The sequence below is a fragment of the Athene cunicularia genome, assembly GCF_003259725.1.
Source record: "Athene cunicularia isolate RWA chromosome 2 unlocalized genomic scaffold, athCun1 chr2_part1, whole genome shotgun sequence".
NCBI lineage: Eukaryota > Metazoa > Chordata > Aves > Strigiformes > Strigidae > Athene > Athene cunicularia.
In genome coordinates this window covers 77056696-77077611 of record NW_020799095.1, presented here as the reverse complement: position 1 = coordinate 77077611, position 20916 = coordinate 77056696, and the positions used below count along the sequence as shown (strand labels likewise).

The 20916-nt window shown below is 38.5% G+C and overlaps 1 protein-coding gene across 3 annotated transcripts in view; it reads right to left on the bottom strand.

The window, feature by feature from the left end:
- SEMA5A (semaphorin 5A) overlaps positions 1–20916 on the bottom strand; it is a 341520-nt gene that overhangs the window by 10722 nt on the left and 309882 nt on the right. For all 3 annotated transcript variants that reach the window (XM_026842316.1, XM_026842312.1, XM_026842315.1), the window contains exons 18-20: positions 17449–17667; positions 7154–7324; positions 1138–1293 (exon numbers count right to left, since the gene is read on the bottom strand). In XM_026842316.1, coding sequence (XP_026698117.1) covers positions 1138–1293; positions 7154–7324; positions 17449–17667 — 546 coding nt within the window. The remainder of the gene's footprint in view (positions 1–1137; positions 1294–7153; positions 7325–17448; positions 17668–20916) is intronic.

Sequence of the window (20916 nt, the reverse complement as noted above, 5' to 3'; positions counted from 1 at the left end):
AGGTGTCTCATTTCAGATTCTGAAAATGCCTATATTTTCCAAAACAAGATGTAGATCTTACATTAGATTAAGCACGGGATTCACAGAACGTGAATATTAATGGAGCTGCTTCGAAAGCCTGAGAAAAGGGGGAAAATACAATGTGGGAGGTTTTGCTTTCACACTGACATTTTCCACATTGGTTTTAGAGTAAAAAATAGTATTTGAGAGTTAAAGCATTATGCACCATCCATAAAAAACTGTTTAAAATTGTTGATTTCTTTATTATATTGTACTATATTGTACTGCATAGTCACAGAAAAAAAAAAACAAACCAAAACGATTGCTGAACAGAGTAAACATAATTACATTTAAAATGATACATTAAAATGTAAATTTATCTACCTGTGAATAGTTCGCTAGGTTTTTTTAATGTACACAGGCAGAACTATGACTGCTAACAGCAATGCAATGTGGCCACCCATACTGTTGTGTGGATTTAAATGAGTGGTGTGATTTGGGAAAAAAAAAGAAAAAAAAGAGTAGAGTCATGAGTTTCAACAAATGCTGTACAATAATATATGATGTGACTATCCATCAGGTACTTAGCCATCACGGGGGAGATAAGGACCTGAGGCACAGTCAATAGTATTTACCTTTTTAAGCAGTTATTAATTTAAGGGATTCTGAAATGATTTCCAGATTAACTACCACAGCACCCACTTTTGTATATGCAAAAAATGTATAAAATGTATATGAAAAAAACCCCTAGAGGAATATTTCTTTAATGACTCCAAATTCTCAAAAACTTAAAGTAAAAGCAAACTATTTTTTCTAGCTGTCTGTAGTCATCCCTGCACCCTGCTACCTAGTGGGATGGGAGGGATCTACAGAATGCTGTGACAGTGACTAAACAAAGTCCCAGGTGGTGACAGTAGGGACAGCTTCACAGCACTTGGTGCCATGAGGCAGATTTTCATGAAGATATCAGATCTAGCAACATCGGCTCTATACAATAGACCAACATGCTTTGGGTGACAAGAGGCAAGTTTTGTTCCAGCTCTCAGCTCTGCACCATTCAGTCTGGGACAGGACTATGCCTCGCTCCTGAAATTTTGAGGGATTTCACTAATCCTTCAAGGAGCAGGCTGATCTCACCTGGAATAAAGTTGGAGTCCACAGCACAGGCTCGGCTCTCCGTGGTGTTGCCCGTGCACTGGCTGCCCACGGGAAACAAAATGATGCACTGACGAACACGGAACTGGAAACCAGACGAGTCACAGTCAGACCACTCAGACCATTCGGACCAGCTGTCTGCAACAGGAAGAGAGGGACACACATGCAGACACTGCAATTAAATGCAATTAAATACACTGAGAGAGAGAGATAGAGCCTGTATTTCAGAATGATGACAGAAGGCCTCATCCCCAGCTACCTCAAACTAGCAGAAGACATCTCTTTCATTACGATAAAACAAAGGCAGTTCAGCTTTGGCAAAAATCTCTGAAATGTTGAGTTGTGATGGTAAATTTGTCACTAATGTATTATGGCTTTGGTTTCTGCCACAGCCTTTGCATGTGGAAGTGAGAAACCAGAGGGATTCTGCAGTGGTGACTGAAAGAGTGATTGCTGTGGGTTAATTCCAGTCTAGGTCATTAGGGTGGACAATGACACTTGTCATTTTTAAATGTACCTGACAAGTAGCAATGAGAACGATGAGTATGTATTCCAAGTCTGAAACAGGATGTTTATTTGGCCATGAAAATAGTAGTATCTTGCACATATACTTTTTTTTTTTTTTCCCCCCTAGATTTTGTTATTTCAGGTCCATTTCTTTGCTGTAGATAGAAGAGATCTCATCAAGTATTCTCACCTTCTTTTCCCCATTTGGTTCATTATCAGCTTCTATTTTCTCTCTCTATTTCCTCCTCCGCCTATGTAGTTTTGATTAAGACATTTTTATTTCATGCTTGTGTGATCTCAGAATACTTCCTTTAAGTGAACTGATCTCATTCCCATGAGGTGCTGTGAGTTTACTGAGCTCAGCTTTCTTAAAATTCAAGCACAAGTCTTGCCTTCAAAGGAGTCTTCTGAGTTTGGCAAGTATAGTAAAGACAGAGCTTAGTTAATCCTTCTTTCTTCTGTCAGCTTTCCTACTGAGATAGGTTTTATGGTTTTGATATGGAATAAATAGTCCTTCTATCCCAAACCAAGTTTGTTTCTACTTCAAAATTTTAATTGATTTTATGGCCATATGAAGGAAATTTACAAATTTCATGAAAAAAAAAAAAAAAAAAAAAAAAAAAAATTAACCTAATTTAGTTTCAAGTTAGATTGTAGAACATTAAAATTTGTGAGTAATTTGAAGAAATCATGAAGCTTTTGTAAATTTTTTGTTAATTGGGTGGAAAGTCAGGAAAATCTTACTCTGTTTTGGGCTACTTTCAATACATTGTATGAATCCAGCACATAAAGTTCACATTTACTCATTACTTTCCCATTGGCCATAGAGGAAAAAGTTAAAACTCTCAGTCATCTAAAAGCTCCGGGATTCCAGTAGGAATATTTGAGATTGCAGTCTTGAAAAATGTCAAGCAATAGGTGCTTTCCATGACAGCGTTAGACATTCACTTCCTAACCAATAGCATAGTAAAAATAAATGAATGGAGGAGACTGACATAACTTTAGCACAGAAAATCTCAAGCAGTGGTCCTGGGGCCATTTTAAGACAGAAGGAGAGCTCTGGTTAAAGACATCAAGAAGCAGTCCTAGCAGTCTGTGGTTCAGTTCCACACCATCACTTGTGGAGTTGTTCATAAGATAGAATTATCCAGCAGCTCAAGTAAGAACCTGGATATTGATATTTATGAACAATTAGCAGCTGTCTGGATGGGGTCTCCTTTGAATAACGATCAAATGACACAAACAATTGATGACAAACAGTAGCATCTTGTTATTGTGAGGAGCAATACTACTCAGCTCTGTCTTTTGTCTCTTCTGTTTCCTAGGAGAGGTCCTGGCAGGGCCTCATTTGCAGAGTGGGTAGTAGGAGTATGGAGGCAGATGACATAATGTAGTTGAGTCCTAATTCAGGGGGGCAGGATTGTAGAGGTGGGAATCAAGCAAATGGACAGGCTTCTTCCTGCTTATATAGTGTGGCATGTCCAGGAGCTGCTGTTGTCATCGCCAGTGTCAGCAGCTAAACCTAAGTAAACTAAGTGCATGGATCCTTACCTTAGATATTTAGTAACAATAAAGCCCTGCTCATTCAACTTTGAAGAAATGCTGCTTATTAGAGATCTTTGCTCAGTTCTCATTAGGGGCAGAGAACATGCTTAAGCCAGGGCTGCCAAAATGGTCATGAGCATCCTAAATCCAGCTTGTTGACTGGTGCACTCTGCAGCCCCATCTTGTCTAACCTGATTTTGACCCAACAGCTTCCTTGCTGAAGGGGCTACATCCCATGATAAAACAGGAACCTCAGAGTACGCATCGATCACGTAAGGTCACACACTAGTGACCGGGCAAGGCTACTGTTTCTGCCTGCCCTCTAGGGGTCCTACAAAAGACACTATGTGCACTGGGACCTTCCCACATATGCAACACAGGGCATCTTCCATCTTGAGTCCCATGGTGCAGGCCAGGCTCTACAGCTGAAATGCTGGGGTTTTAACCCCAAGCCCCAAATTAAGGTTGACATATGGGTGATTCCCACAGCCCTTCACAAAGGGGGGGTGAGTTTGCCTTTAGGCTTCCCTCCAGGGTGCAGCCGGCCTGGCAGGGAGAGCCATTGGGTAAATGAGCCCCAGGTGTCTGCACTAAGTAACCAAAGGTCAGGTGTCCCACTTGGGGATAAAAGCTGGGACCCCTTGCAGGCAGGGGCAGTGTCTGTCTGTGAGGTGGATGCCCTGTGCAGAGTTCCCTGTTGGGGCAGGGCCTCCTGCCTCCCTGGGACTGGGCTCCAGTCAGGTCTGGCTTTTATAAGCGTGGGCTGTGTGGAGATTCAGTGTGTGGCTTCCTTGGTTTTATGGATTTGGCTTGTTGACTCAGTTGTCTCCTATCCCTTCTATGGGAAACTGCATGTCACCATTTATTCCACCCATTGTTGGTGGTGCAGTGTTGTTGTTGGGGTCAGTAGGACTGATGTTGATTATGTATAATCTGACTGACTTGTTTGTACCCCCAGCGCTCACAGATGTACTGACCCTTTTGTATCAAATACAATTTGGTTATTGGTTCATCTTTATGCTGGCTGTGTCCCTTATGCTAGGCCTAATAGGCAAAACAACAGCACAGGTGGACAGTGGGTCTGATGCCATGCAGATCAGCTCCACCTGGCACACAGTCACAGAAGAGAAGACATCAGTACAAGTGTGAGAGGGACATTCCTGCAGTGGTAGATCCTAGTACCAAAGCAGTGTTTTGAGGAGTGCCACTTTTGGGAGCTCAGAGAACCACACAGAAGTAAGGCATCTGAGATTGACAGGTGTATAATTTCAAATTGGCAGACCTGCCCTTTGTGGAGCCACTATCTCTACCATCACAGACATGGTGAACCCATAGCTTTTGCATGCACTTCTACAGATTCAGTTATCCTGTCTCATTCTTTTGAGTTCTTTATCTTCAAAGTATCTGAGGCTCACTTGCACCTCAGGCAGACTCCTCTCAACCTGCTGCTCAGTTCTTTGCAAAAGTCATAAGAATGGAAAAGAGAGGGTGGACTAGAGATGTTTAATCTGGAACTGCTTTTCACCTCTAACACAGCAAGGCTTACTCAGATGTCATGTCTTTTTCCTACAGTCTTGGCTGGCCTCTGAAGCCAGGTTAAGTCTAAGCAGTTCCTGAAAGATCCCTTGGTGAAGAAGACCTATCAGAACTACATCATTTCTAAATGCTCAACTGCTTTATCCATTATCTGTACGTGTGTGTTAGCAATTCAAGGACAGAACATATTTTCCCCTCTTACAGCAGCAGTAAATACTTTAGGTATAAAATACTGTTTTATTCAGTACATTACAGACACCACTGCAACCAATTACACTTACTGATAAGCAGTCTATAAACCACTATGATCAATAGTGCAGTGCTTCCATTCATATTAATGTGATTGTATTTCAATAAATTAAAAGAAAAAACACAGTGATACATCTTTTAAAATGAAAGGTGAGAAAACTTGATCTATTTTGCAGATACAAGTCAGTTACTTTCTTTTAAGTGCATACTTTCAGTTCGATTTGCCATTAATGCTCCATATCCTCAAGAAATCCTTAGTATCAGGATTCCAGAAATTTTAGTTTTCTGCTAGCTTGCTTTACCACACCCCCAAGTACTATTTTAAATGCCAAGAAATCTTTGCTCTTTTCACAACTTAAGAAACATTATAAATAATTTCCATTTTTGCATATGAATTTCTATGTTGGTTGGTTGTTCTTAGATTCCAAGTGTCACTACTATTCCATTCCTATACTAAACATGTCACTCAAGCAGTAAATGTCACCAATGGTACTTGCAGTTCTGCACAAGGAAGAACCACTGGCCATATGATCCTCATCACAAGAAAATGGCTCTGCAGGGATGCAGGAGTCTGTCCAAACTTGACATGTGTAGTACTGCAGTTATTTTTGTCCCATACCAGTGTGAAATAAGAGCAGTAAAAAAGTTTTGAAAGCTACGTCATAAACATGAGGCAAGGGCCATTCCCACAGCTACTTGATGATGTGCTGTTTCAAAAACATATGGTAAATTTTCAGAGAGATTGAAATATTAAGAAAATATCACAGAATGTGAGAAATACACTTCACTCTGACATTTTATATTGCTTTGTAAAGGTTTTCACTTTCTCGAACCAGAATGACACCAACCTCCTCCTCTGCACGCCCCATCTACTCCAAAATTCAGGTAACAAGCAGGCCAAAATAAGATTAAGATATTATTTATAAATGTTTGCAAACTGTCATTTCTAGAAAAATGGCAGTAGAAAATAAATGCACAAGAGAAATAGTTACAATACTAGCACAATGAATGCACCAGTTCTGACCTTTAAAGATGCCTTAAGGATCCCAAGGCAGCTATGTAACTTCTACATACAAATGTACGCTATTTGTCTTGAAAAATCAAATCATCAACTGATTTCTATGTTCAAGGGTTTTTTAAACACAGTACAGAGTGTTGCATCTGCTTTAATTTTGACAAAGTAGGTACTTTTATTCTGCTGCAAGACAGGCAGTGCCTAGAAAAGGAAATTAACTTAAACTGTAGTTCAGCACAGGTAATAGGATCCATAAATTCAAATGCATGGAGCTTGTGTCTTCACACAAGCAGAAAACTTTCTTTATGAAGTCTAGGAGCTCTAAGTGAAGCCAGTAATACAATGTGGCATCAGAGCTGCTTATTTCCTTTTGCTGTTAACTGTAGTCCATTAATCAGCAATAAATAAAAAAAATATCTCCCACTGGCTTTTCACTATTGATTATATCTAGTTTATATGGTTTTACTCTCTACCTCTCACTTAAATTTCACAAAAAAAAACATTGAGTTTCCTCTAATAAGGGTCAAAGGCAGAGTCAAAGTAACAGAAAAGGTCATGATCCATAATATCATACAATTAACAGGAATGCTGAGGTATTTAATTTACTAAGTACCCCACAGTCATTTCAAAAGACAAAGCCTCTGCTCCTTAACTCTGGAGTTGAAGAAGGTATTGTCAAAGAGTATTAAAGTTTGCTCTGTGTTTTATATGAAAACAGGGCAAACATTATCTACTTGCAGGACTCTGTGATAACATGTTGAATATTAACCTCAGCGATTTTCTTGCTGTGAATGTTTAGTGTTATATCAAATGCATTATTTTGAGATATTGTTATTAAAAGTCTCTCAGGCTGTTTGCATTGTCCAATTCAAATATTATGCAATTTGAGTTTATCCAGACATGGAACCTGGTAACTTAAATTTTAATTTTTAAAGGAGGAGGGAGGAGGTGGTATCCTGTAGGCTACATTCTGTTATGACTTGTAATTACAGAGATTGTAGCACATACGAGCTGATTGTGCACTTAATAAGGGAGATAAATTATTAGCTTCCAAATAATAGACAAAGAGGCATTATGTTGCCTAACTGTGAATGCCTTATTCTGCAGCACATAAACAACAAATCTGCACAGGCTGATTTGCCATACCTGGACACGGTTGTGTGTTGCAGAGTGCTTCTTCAGTGTGCAGTCCAAGGCAGATATCTCCTCCATATGCTGGTGCTGGGTTTGTGCAGGAGCGGGTTCTCATGTAATGGCCTCCTCCACAAGTTGCCGAGCACTTTGACCAAGATGACCAACAAGACCAGCCTCCATCCACTGAAAAGACACAAAATACCATATTGTTCCAAGTTAATGTGCAACATGACATAATTCGACCGCTCTTTCTCATTTTCTGTGGATCTAATTCATGGCCTACTGAGATTATTGGACATTTTTAGGTACCACTGAACACAGGCCCACAAATTTAATCTTACATATTTTAAAAGCCCCTGGTGTACTGGGAAGCCTAACAAAGTTACTCATCCATATAAGACACTTTCAGTGGGTACCATAATATCTTTAAGGCCCAAACTCTTTTTCTTTTCCTTTTATTTCTCACTTGTGAGGAAATAAAATACCAAAGCTTGTTTAGTAGAAGTATTATAAGCTCAAAGTAATTTTTTATTCATAAAATAAAACAGCGCAATAATATCAACAGAGATGGAGAAATCCAGATTTTGTTTCACAGCCCAGATGAAACTGCCTTAACCTTACAATCCATTTCAATTGATCTAACACAGCTGTAGGGTTTGATGGACCAATATAATGTGACAATCTTAATGCAGCTCTAGTATAGATGCCAGCAGCAGAACAATGGCAGTAGTTCAAAACAGCAAGATGAATGAAAAAAAGGAGTTGCCACTTAAAGTTTCAAACCCAGGTTGTTGAAGAATAAATCCTCCCACCCCCTCCCTCTCCATTAGTATTTACTAATTCAAGAATGTCAAACTGTTCTCCAGTCTGAATTTTCATAGGGTTCCTCTGAAACATAGGCTGGATTTCACAGGAGCCCCATTTGTCAGACAGCTTTTGACACGTGGCCATTAGACAGGCTTCTAATGAAAGTTCACCTCATTGCCTGCACTGGACTGGCTCCTTCACAGCCTTTGCTCTTAAAGCTATTGCTCCAGGATGTATTTTTCTGGAATTTATGGCCATATTGCAGCCCATTTGCCAAAGACTTCCTGTCTGCAGCCACATGACAAAGTCAGATGTACTTCTCCCAGGGACAGCACTCCCTCTGCAAAGAATCTCAGTATTTTGTTCATTTCCCTTTCAATTTTTTTGTGGGGGAAAAAAGCAACAAAACCCTAAACTTTCAAATTTTTCATATCATACAAAAAAAAAAAAATTTTCTTCTATCACTCACATGAGCAGTCAGCATTTTACCACAAAAGATTCATTACTGCTTACTTTTAAAAATACTAGGTAAGTACACATCTTCTGTACACAGTCTTTACAGTGCACTCATTTAAGATATTAACTGCAAGACTTTGCCTCATAGTTTGCTGAAACAACTGATTGCCACTGAAGTCTCCAAAACATCCATCCAACATTTTACAATGACTCCTTTCTGTTCAATTAATCAAACAGTCTTTCAAGGACTAAATCAGTTTCCACTGGTTTATTGAAATGCTATTCCATAATTATCTCTTACCAAAAAAAAAAAAAAAATAAAAGAGGTTCCAAATTTGAAGAAAATCAACTTACAATGAGAATATCTGTGCAGTATTTGTATTTAAATTCTCTTTTAGATGAAGATGTAGAATATTCAAAAAATACTCGTTTTGGTAGCACTGTATATCACAAATGCACTTGGTGAGTCAAGTAGAATGATTTTTATGCAAAGGCTGCAACAGTGAGAAAATGAGCTAGGACAATGTGGTTATGTTGATATTAAAACCCACACATGCATTTTTGAATGTAATTTCAGATACAGCATACCCTCAGGTTCTCAACTGCTAATCAAACAGGTAATTTACTAGTGCATACCTAAGGCTATTAACTAATCCTGTAAGTGAAGCTGTTGAGTATATAACATTTTTTTCTCTGTGTTGTTTGCAACATTATCTTATAAATCAAGAAAGAATGGAGTTGGCTGTTCCTTGATAAGAACAATAGTTGTAAAAACTTTTGCAAGTAATATATCTGTCCTCTGAATAGTCTGACTGGACAGACAGAATTCATGGAATCTGGTACTATATTCCAAGTATGTAATTTAAATAAATTATTTCCATTATTAAGGAATTCAATGATTGCTACATGTTTTCTGGGATATATTTATTCGCCAAATCACCTAGCTATACAGGTGTATGAGAGAGTTTTATGCCACCTATCATAAATAAATATTGCATCTCAGTATAGTGCTTGACTTGTTCTCTTATTCATATAGTCACTGGAAAACAAATACATCTTTTTTTCCTGAGATAACTCTGTTAATGTAGTATTATTCAAGTTCATACCTAAGAAAGCCACAGGTTATTTGTCTTCAGTGCAGGTGAAATATACTGTGCAATTTTATAACAATTTCAAGACATGGTATCTTTCATTCAGAACTTTTTTTTTTTTTTTTTTTTTTTTTAAAGTCAAATAAAACCAGTAGCTGTTACCTAAGCTATTAATTTCATGCAATATTAAGGCTTTACATTTCCAGATACTCCCTTTTTTTCTTTTTTTTTTTTTTTCCCTTTGAAATGATTCATGACTAGCTCAAATGAATAATCAGGGGCATTCCTGCTGCAGTGTATAGACCTCCATGAAACAGAATGACAGCCTGAGATTGCCTAGACAGAAGATAAATTGTCTGCAAACATTACCTGTGGCTTGTTCACCATAATGAGACAGTGACCCCCGACACTTTCCACTTATTTTTCAATGGACCAGAGTGAGAATTACAAACATGCATGCATTTGAAACTGCCATATGCCATCTATCTATAGGTGGCTGAGAACACAGAGACGAATGTGACACCCAGGAATGCCACCATGTTCCACAACTGCAATGATCATGGATGTACTGTAAGACTTTGGATGTAAAGGGAGAAGTGGGTTTGGGGAAGATGGGAAAGGTCAGACATAATATAATAGACAATGTTAGATTTGATCGTGGTTGAGCTGGACAGTGTAATTATAACTTTTTCTTAGCAACTATTTACTGATAGGCTGCCATGCTAAATCTCTAGGTCTGTCAAGGACTATCATAACTACCTCTTTTATTTGTCCCCAGAAATTTTCCTTCTCAGCAACAGAGGATGATAAAGCATCATCATGGTTAAATAAGATCAAAGGAGTGGGTATTTACTGCTTGAGTTTTTACAAGACCTAAATAGAGCTCTGTGGTTTCTTTCATCTTTAAAGTTGCAACACAGCGCCATCTGTGTGGTTTTTTTTCTTTTTTTCTTTTTTTCTTTTTTCCTTTTGTCATGGAGCCCTTAATGTTATTTCTGCTTCTTGTAGAGGAAAAATACACAGCTGCAAGGAAAGTTCCAGTCACTACAGTTTCTTTACATAACAGTTTTGTCGAGCTGTTGGACAAAGAAAGTCATTAAAGCAGTTCCACAATGAAAGATACAAGGAATCTTTACGTTTTCTGACAATTATTGAGGTTGGTCCCTTTTGGAAGGAGGCACCCTTCGGCTAGCAGGGTGCTCTTAAACAGTGCTCCTTCCTTTACAGTAAAGCAAACATCTTTTTGCCTACTGGCTGTTGTGGGTAATAAATATTTCACTATAATGAAAAAAAAAAAACAAACACAAACCAACCAAACATAGGGAAGAGGATGTACTAGGGAGAAACAGTGTACAGAAATGGGATCTCCTGGGGACATGACAAAACATCCAAACTACTGGAGAATTTCCAAGAGACAATTAAGTAAACTGGATACCCTGCTATGCACTTTGGGTTTTACAAGGCAGTGGAAGGAAGTGTGGGCAGACACACTGACCTCACCTGCTTTCGTGAGTACAGATAGGATTGCAGGCTCTCTCATACACTGTCTGGTCTTGTTTCAAATTCAAACAACCCCCTTAAAAAAAAAGTCTTTGTGTTTTTTTGGTGTATGTCTTTAGGTTTATAACTTTTTATGTTCATCTTTTTGGAAGTATAGCAAAGAATAAAAAAATGCTGAGAGGTCAGTCTTTTCTATATGCATGAAGGAGTATAAATAGAGGGATAGTAGTCCTTTCCACCCACAGAAATGCAAATAGTGTGCTTCCCAGTGGCTGGGTAGAAGTTACATCTGGGGGCACTGGGTGTTGTGCAGCCTACAGACCCAAGAGTACTGCTCCCTTCCAGACACTTTGGGATCATCCCATTCCACAGCACTTAGTCTACTGTTTTTCCCTAATCCTGTGGGATATCGCTGCATATTTCAGTGTGAGAAAGAGCAATTTTTACATTCTAGTTTGCAAAGGCAAAGTCTGGTTTCTGTGATGCTACAGACACCTTTTATTCATAAAAGCAATGCTGGATTAAACAAACAACCAACATAGTGCAGTGCAGAAATACAGAAGGCAAATGAATGCTTCTAAGGAAATTACATCAACAAAATCTAAGGCTCATTCCGTGTTTAAGTCTGTAACTGAGAATCTTAGGTTACAAAAGCAACAGTTGCTTCCAAAGTGCAGACCAACCCTCCCGTCACTGGCTACAGAAGCAGCTTAGAGAGATCAATGCATGTGGAGAGATGGGTTTCAACAGCCCCAGAGACAAGCTTTATTGGATTGGAGTAACTTTTTTCCCCCCGATTTAGGAAGATACTGCAGGATACATTTTCTTTGTTCCTTTAAATATATTTCTGTTTCCTTATGGCCAAGTACGGCTGCAAGGAAAAAACAAATAGAAAAAAACCCCCAACCAATAATGAAGGAAAAAACAAGCAATAACTGGCTTTAGGGGATACATAAAAATCAGTCTTTCAGGGAGTTTTGTATACCTGAAACTCATTACTGTTATTAGCATTACTGTTATTTTCATTTATTATTTGGTTTATAATTTATTGATCTATAAATGTATTCAGTTCTTTTCAGCCAAAATGTCATAACTAAATCAAACTAAAACTGCTATAATAAAAATCTGAAACCAGTAAAATCCCCAAATATTGTCATGAAGTATCAGAATTTCAAATCTAAGAGATGGCAACTGTCTTTTCCCTCTGATTCACCACTATGCTCTGAGGAGAAGAGGGAACAGGAACTCCTGTATCTCATGCTACTCAACGGCGCTCATGTAGCTATGCTTTAAACTCCTAATTAAGGGACATCAGCCAAGCGTCCCTATGTGCAAAAGAATAAAAGAGAAAGCAACAAGAAACAAAAATTAAGAAAAAGTTGTCTTTTCCTACAGTAATAAATGAAGAGACATGTAAAATAGAGAATTAGGACAGAATTCCTTACATTTGGTTATTACTGTTTTCAGGCAAATGACACTTTTAGTTAGTAAATCCCTGTAAATTTTGTAATTTTGCAGAATTTACCATCCAAACAATGCTTTTCTTCATCATCTATTTTTCTTCAAAATGTAAATATCTTGCAAGCCCCCAAGGATAACAAAACTCTCATATGTCTGATTACATATTCTCTTCTTATTGACCACATATTAGTAACTCAAAGAAAACAGAAATGTCAGAGTATTCACAGGTCCCTTCCACAGTTATTGAGGCTGTTCAGTGCTTGCCAGCTCAACTCTATTCACCACATCTCCGAGCCATAAAAACAGGACCTGAGGCACAGGGCCAAAGAATAATTTGCTAGTGCAAGACAATAGTGCAAATTCTCCTGCCCTCAGAGCAGTTTGGCCACATGGAAACTGAGTAATGGGAACAGGCCTTACCCTATGCTGACTCCCAGACTATTTCTGCATATTATTTGGGAGATGCTAGTTAGTTGAAGGCAAAATTGTATGAGGGATCATTCTAAAAGTTGTACAATACAGAAAAATCATATTCCTGGGCCAGGGTACAATTTCTGGCAATTTTCTGGCACTGTTCAATTTACTATTGTACATTCAGCCTTCAAATACTACGAATGAAAAGTAATCTGCCCAGTGACTGCTATCAATCTGCACATCAGTGGACCATTTCCTTTGCTACAAGCTGTGGGAAAAAATTCACTTTCTCTCTCCCCTGAAGGCTCAAGAAAGATTTAATAGTAGCTGCTGAAGGCAGGTTCTAGATAGCTTCGCTATTTTTTTTAAAGTTCTGGGATTCTGCAGCACATTGAACCATAAATTACTGGCTATTAATATATTAATAAGTATATTTAAAATGATGCTGCAAGACACTTAGCCAGACAAGACAGCCTTGTACACTCAGTGATTGCTCCATGGGCTTTTCATTATGTCAGTCCTTCAGAGCACTTAGTATCTTCCACGATGACACTGAGCCCAGATTAATTGATTTAGAAGCATAAAGTCCAATTGACTTTCAGCATGACTTAACCACTGCTCAGTATATTTCTATATCACTCATCTTTCTCAGCAGGGATGATCCTGTCTGCAAATAAGCAGGACAGGGAGCAAAGCAGAACCTGAGCCTGTATTAGCAGGAGGCTTCTTTATGGCTGCCATCTCATTCCTTCCTACTAACCAGAATATTTTTAAAACACTAATAACAGAACTGGATTGTAACTAAATGTTTCTGTGCCAGCAGGGAACAGGTGAAGTTGTCCTTTCCCCAAGGGAGCTTAGGTAAATCTTAGAAAGCATCCACTTCTTTATTGCATTTTTATTTCTAGTAAGATGTCCATTACTTCTGGGTCAAGGTCAGAACAAAATCTCCTCACATTCCCTAGCCCTTTGGTCTGCACCTAATTTCTTTACATGGGGAAGAATGAACTATGGAGTCCCAATTTTTCCCCTTATGGTCACACTGGCAAGAAGGGCCTGACATGTTTACTCCTACTCAGTTCCTGCAACTCTATCTATAGCCTAATCCATGTGAGGAGAGTATAGTCAATACCACAATGAAACCAGTACCTACACCAATCTTTCTCATCAATATCTGCAAGGGCTGTGTGATCAAAGCCTAACAGGGACATTTTAGAAACTCACTTAGATAGCTTGGGTAAGAATGATTTATATAGCTGTGCTAAATATAAGCACCTAGGACATGAAATCCAGTACCTAGTACAGTGGTTAACAAGAAGGCTTAAAACTGATCCAACCATGGTTTCTCTTCCTGGCTGCTCTCCTCTCTGCCCCTACTGTGGGATCTGCCAGGTTTGTACACATGGGCCTGGAGCAAAGGCTCTTCACCCATGTATTGTTTATGTCTCCCCTTTCTTGATGAGGTCTCATGAATGTCAACCTAATAGATGTTCATGTTTACCCACCAATTTAACTTTCTGTGACTTTCATTAAAAATGGAGAGAATTCAATGTCATCAGTATGCTTCTCTAATAAAAATTTATTCCCTTTTTACAAATTTATAATCAGGTCTAATTTATGGATAAGCCTTATTCTGCAATAATTTTTTACTCTCCCATGTCTTAAAAAAAAAAAAAAAAATCAATTATATCTCCTGCTTGCAATGTTTTCCTTTCAGATTTATCTAAGATCTGACTTAGCCCCTTACATTTCTTCTTAATTACTGGCAAACAGTAGTTCTGTAGCTGAGGAACTTTGTGATTCCTTGCAGGCCATCATATATCTAAATATTTTATTCAAGCTCTACATCTTTATTCAAATTTACTTTGCACTAAAAAGCAAAATCTCTGAAGAAAATTATTAGATATATTAGGACACCTCTTCTTGCTTCAGAAAGGCCCACCACATTTTATACCAACTGATCTTTAAAGATACTTTCAAATTCAGAGGTAGCAGAAGAGGGACTAATTTTTATATAAGGCACAATTTCAAGTTCTGCCTTACAACTTCATGTATTTTAGTTTTGGTATTGTCTACCTTGTATACAACAAGGGCCTCTACATCAAACTTACGTCTGCATTCCTATGTGTTTTACTGGTTGGAACAGTTTCCTCTAAAAAATATGACTGTACTAGCTGGAGATAATTAAAAACATGACTTCTGAAAACCTTTAATTTATTTTAACTTTATCAAAATTCAAGAGAGCATTTAAGAACCAACAGCAAGGGATGAACAACAAATCTGGCTCTGGTTTATAGATAATCTGGGCCCATTTAATGAAGGTACTTCACTTACTACAGTATAGAGATACAATTAGATATCTTAAAAATTTATTAGATATCTTTGTTAGATATTAGATATTAGATATCTTTGTTAGCAGAGCTGTTAGCTGTTACCCTACCACTCGCTTCAGAGGAAGCTGGAGGCAGTGGCTCATGGAGGGATTCCCTTTGCAAGGGAAGAAGGAACCAGTTAGGAAGTGTTACTTTCTAGCTTGCTCTACTTACTGTGTGCATTCCTGGGGAGGCTTGCACATGTTAGTACAATGGTCTCCTAAGTCTCTGACCTAATGCATCACTGTCAACCTTCAAAATTTTTCACAGATGAACAGTGCAGCCACATGAAACAGAAGTGTTTATGATTTTATTACTCAAGAAAAGCAAGGCATTATTATTTCAGTTAGGGAACTAATGAATTCTAATTAGAATGCACTAGAGCTGGGCAAATGTGGATAAGATTTGGGCCACAATTTTATAATTCTCTGTCAACTGTTAGTTCTCTGTTGATTGCCTTCCACCTCTCTCACACTGCTTGGTGTAGAAAACATAGCCACCCTTCACTGATCATGCCTCTAAGCCCAGGAAGAAGCATATAATCTTTCCCCTTGATCTCCTCAGATGCTTACCCTGCCAGATAGAGAAGCTACAACAATGAACATCTAAAGCTACTTTCTTCCTCCTTGGATGCGGCAAGAAAATTTCACCAGAGGGTGCTGGCTCGTTGTGCCTAAGTGCCTCTTTCAGAACCTCGATGGCTCAGCTGGCATTCCCCCAGACTGAAGCAGGGCCCCCAGCACGAATTCCCCTTGGATCTGCCCCACCAGCACAACTGGAGGCTTGAAGGCCTCAGGGGGTTGCCTGAGGCGTTCAAGTTGCCAAGCAATCCTCCTGTTCCTGTTATCCATAAAACTGCAGAAAAGTTCACTTTCACTGAGCAGCCAGAACACTCCCAGAGCTGCTGGGTTTGTGGGATATCTGCCAAAACATATTACTTAGGTTCAATTCAAAATGGGAGCATGTTTTTCAAGAAACTGTGTCCTCCTGAAAAGGAAGCCCTGTCTACTGCTTTGATTCTGACACAGAGAATGGACAGTGACCATCAAGGGCTTATAAAGTTTAGGGAAAGCACTTGCAATGAAAAGACTGAACAAAATACTTATCTTAAAAAATACATATCCATGATTTAGGGGGAACAGTTTTAATCTGTAACCATACATAAGCATATATAGACATAGATAACTACATACACACATGTATGTTTTACTAGAGTAATATACATATGTAATGTGTATATTGCCATAGTAATCCTTCAGGTCCACACTTGAATAAATGCCAAAAGCTCCAAGTCTTCAATAATCAAATGTGCAGCACTGTTATACATAATTAATATAATTAAAGATGTATGAAAGCTTATTTCTAAATTTTCTTGTTGATAATGGAAAGAACTGAGTCTCTCAGCCATTATCCTTCTTCCTCTCTATTTTTTCTTACCTTGAATTCTTTCCTCCTATTTTAATTGCACTTTCTTTTCTTCATATGTTCTCCTATATCCTTCCCCTTTCTTTTTCCACAAAGTCCCTGCAAAGCTCAAAAACCTTTGAATCTGTATGTCTATTTTATGAAGGGTGAAAGGTGACAAACCAAGATCTTTTTCCCCCCAATGTCTAAGATACAATAAAGATTTATAACACAAAGTAGTTTCTTGAAAACATATATATCCTACTTGTAATCCTTTTCATATAATCATAAAACAATTTTCAAGGAGAAGCTCAAGATTCCAAGAACAATCTTTATGGCCTACTTGAGTTACCGTCTAGTTTGGTGATCAGTCCTGAACCTTATTCCCTGGAGGCTTTACACTCAAAAGCTAGCACAGATTTAATGCCATCAATCACTGTGATGAAAATGATATTCTGAGTTTAAATAAAGACTAGGCCAGATGTCTTGCAGATTTTTTATGTCTTTTTTCTCTTATCAGTTTACTTATTAAAACGATACTTTTACAGTTAAAGTCTCACAAGTGAAAACAGACATAGCTGTTAATACTGTTGATGATAAACTGATCAACAACACAAGGGACTCTTACCCAAATCCACTTATATTGTAAAAGTAAGTTTGAGCTGTACTCTATTCAAAAACCAAAACAAACCCCAAACCCATCAACTAAAAAAACCCAACCAAACAAATTATTAGAATATATAGCCTTGAAGATGAATTATTTTATTTTCACATACCTTCTCTAATTTCATTTGACTCTTACCTGGACAAGGCAAAATGTTGCATTCCTGGTACTCTAGAGATGGGCCGAGGCAAGGAAGTCCCCCGTACTTGGGCTCAGGATTGCTGCAGACCCGTTTGCGATTCCGTATACCTCTACTACAGTCACGACTGCACTGAGACCATGGAGACCAGGGTGACCAGGCACCATTGATGGTATGAGCAGAGTATCGTCCAGAACGCAAGAAATCCCCCGACAATCCTAATAAATAAGAATTGAAAAAAACAATACTGAATTAAAAATGTATCTCACCTCAAAATAACCATTTCCTCTTCAATCCTAGGTTTCTAATACTGATATTACCAGGAGGGTCTTGTCCTTTAGTCTGACAATCCAAACCCTAGTTTCATGTCAAGAATCTTTTCATAGTAATTTCATAATCTCTTCAGTATTATTTGGTAAGTGCTTGCACAGAACTACACAGTGAAGACTTGGATCCAACCCTTTAGCTAATGCTTTACAGCTGCATTGACTGAACTAAAGTCAATTTACTCCACTTGAGGATGATAAAGATTGCCTCTCTATTTGCACAGGAATTTTCATCAGAAAATCTCCAAGTACATTGCATAGGTATTATTGCCTCCGTTTTAGAGGAAGAAGGTGGCTCAGCAGCTGCCTGTAACCACTGATTGAGCCAGCTCCCCTGGTTCTTCTGCCGGGCACTGCTTGCTCGATCTACCCAGCCTGCCTCCACCAGTGCTTGCTGTGTGCAGAGGCTCAGGGTGTCCTATAAAGCAATGCACTGTGCTTATGCTAACCATAGTCAGACTTTAGATAGTGTAGAACAATAGTTACACAAAGTCTAGTGAGACTGCACTTCTATGAAGAGCAACATTTTGCCACTTTAAAAAACAGTTTATTTTCCACTGAGTTAAAGTGTTCTAAACCACTATAAGCTATGGAAATCAGCCTTTTAAAGACACACATGATAGAATACTTCCTAGTTCAAATAACCATCTGGCAAGTGGAAAACATCTTTTCTAAGTGAATTTAGTACTAAGTAAAGGCATTAAACAGAGATAGAGACTGAAGACCACTATTTATCAGTGAAAGGGGAACACACAGAATCTTGTTCACAGAATACAACCAATATGCCTGGATCTAGCTCCGGGTGGATTTCTAATACTCTGCAGTTAATTTGAGTACCTTTGTCACTTTCAGACTTAGTCCTGTATGGAAAAAATGTCTCCCTCAACTGTACTCAGCAAAATGCTGAACTCACTCTTGAGCTGTAGCATTAGCTCTAAGCATCACTACTAAGCATGTCTGGCAACACTACTGGGATTTCCTACTGTTGCCAGAGAAGTTCACCTTCCCCCGTGCTAGCATCACTGGAAACTATGATCGATGGACCACAAACTGCTGCTTTTATTACAACCCCTTATTTAAGTAGTTATGATGAGAGAAGGTCCCGTGAATGGTACTTAAAACAGCGGAGGATATGGCTGTCTGCCTATGCTAGAGCTTCAGTATTGCTAATATAAGTTCAGATGAATGGTATAATCAGCAGTGAAGAAATGTAGGGGATTGTTTGCAGCTTAAACTGCTGCACAAACTTTTATTCTTAAGAAACTATTTTATGCCCTACCCACAAGCACAGGCACTGTCGGAGTATCAGATGGAGCTAAAAAAGCCCAGAAGATGTACTGAATCATGTACTGAAATCAGCTACAAGTAATAATGTGAAGAGACTGCCCAACAGGAATCCTGGACTGAACAGGACTGGTACTCTAGATAAACAGAATGGAGGAGCCCCTCATTCATGGTGTCCAGTACTGAAACAATTACACCTATTTCTACCTGTGGTTATGGTATCAGTAACACTGCTTAAATTCTGCCCTGAGTACATTCACAATCATCCCAAAGTAGATGAGGCTTTGCATATTTTTATTTAACACTCAATAACAACTGATAATATTGGAATAATGAAGCAGTGACACAGAAATACTTGTAATAAGAAACTGTTGAAATTAATAAGAAAGCAGCAATATAAAAATGACTAAAATGGGTAAAATCTTTCTGTGATTATAGAGGGTAATTATTTCTCTCCTGCTGAACCAGATTCTATTACACAGATATTAAAAGCAGCATTTCAAGAAGCATGACATACATTCAAATCCAAAAAGGGAGCAAGTACAGAGAAATAGTATGGGAATTATGAATGCAGGTCCACTTTCCAGCTCTATACAAGACTTTTTTTTGCAATTTTATCACTTTGGTCATGCAAATGCTCAGCTTATGCATGCAGTGGGCTGTGAGACCAAAATAATAATATTTTTTTATACCAGAATTTCAAATTAAATATTTTTAGTTATTAAGAGCAATGCAAACAATGGAAAAAGTGTTAATTGCACCAGATTGCCAGTCATTTTCTTCCTAAAACAATGCAGTGTGAATCACTTCATACCAATATCAGGATGTTCTGAAGACATTTTTACAGGAGAGGTGTAGCTTTCTTAGTCCTAAGGAAAATGTGTGACCATATTTGCCATTATGATATTAGATTTCTTGCCATTTAAACTGGGGAATGGGGAGGGAAATCTTCTAAAGGAAAGCTCTGATGTACTTTAGCTCTGAAACGAAGAATATTTCTAAAGAATCATTTCAGTGTGGAGTTTGGTCTGCAGGAAGTGTTCCCCTGTGTTTTCTTCTTTCCAAAGTATTAAAAAATTTACTACACGGAACTGAATACAGTTTTACAGTAATTCATACAGTGTTCATAGAGGGGCTTTTAGAATTTTCTTTTCAGACAGAAACTGCATATAAAAAATTAACATTATGACACTTAATGACATTAAAAATAACAAGATTAGTTTACTTTCTGGAAATTCAGTACTATATTTCTTGAACAACATTATAGCCTTCTACAGTGAGGTGACTAGGTCCATGGATGAGGGAAGAACATTGGATGTTACTTATCTCAACTTTAGTAAGGGTTTTGACACTGTCTCCCATAACTTCTTGATAAAGTCAACATCGTATGGGCTAGATAAGTGGACAGTGCAATGGACTGAAAACTGGCTGAACAACTGGGCCCAGAGGGTTGTGATCAGTCATAAAAAGTCCAGCTGCAGAAACTCACTAGTGATGTATGTCAGGGGTCAGTACTGGCTTCAATCCTGTTTAACAGCATCATTAATGACCTTGACAAGTTTACTGATTATACAAAACTGGGAAGAGTGGCTCATACATCAGAGGTTTGTGTCGCACTTTGACTGGGCAGAGAGGAACCTCATGGAGTTCAACAGGGTGAAATGCAGTCTTGCATCTGGGGAGGAACAACCCCATGCAACAGTAGTTTGAGTCCAACCTAAAAAGTAGCTCTGCAGAGAAGGATCTTGGGGTTCTGGTGGACAGCAAGCTGACTGTGAGGTAGCAATGTGCCCTTGTGGCAAAGAAGGCCAACTGCTTCCTGGACTGCATAGGGAAGATCCCTGCCAGTAGGTCAAG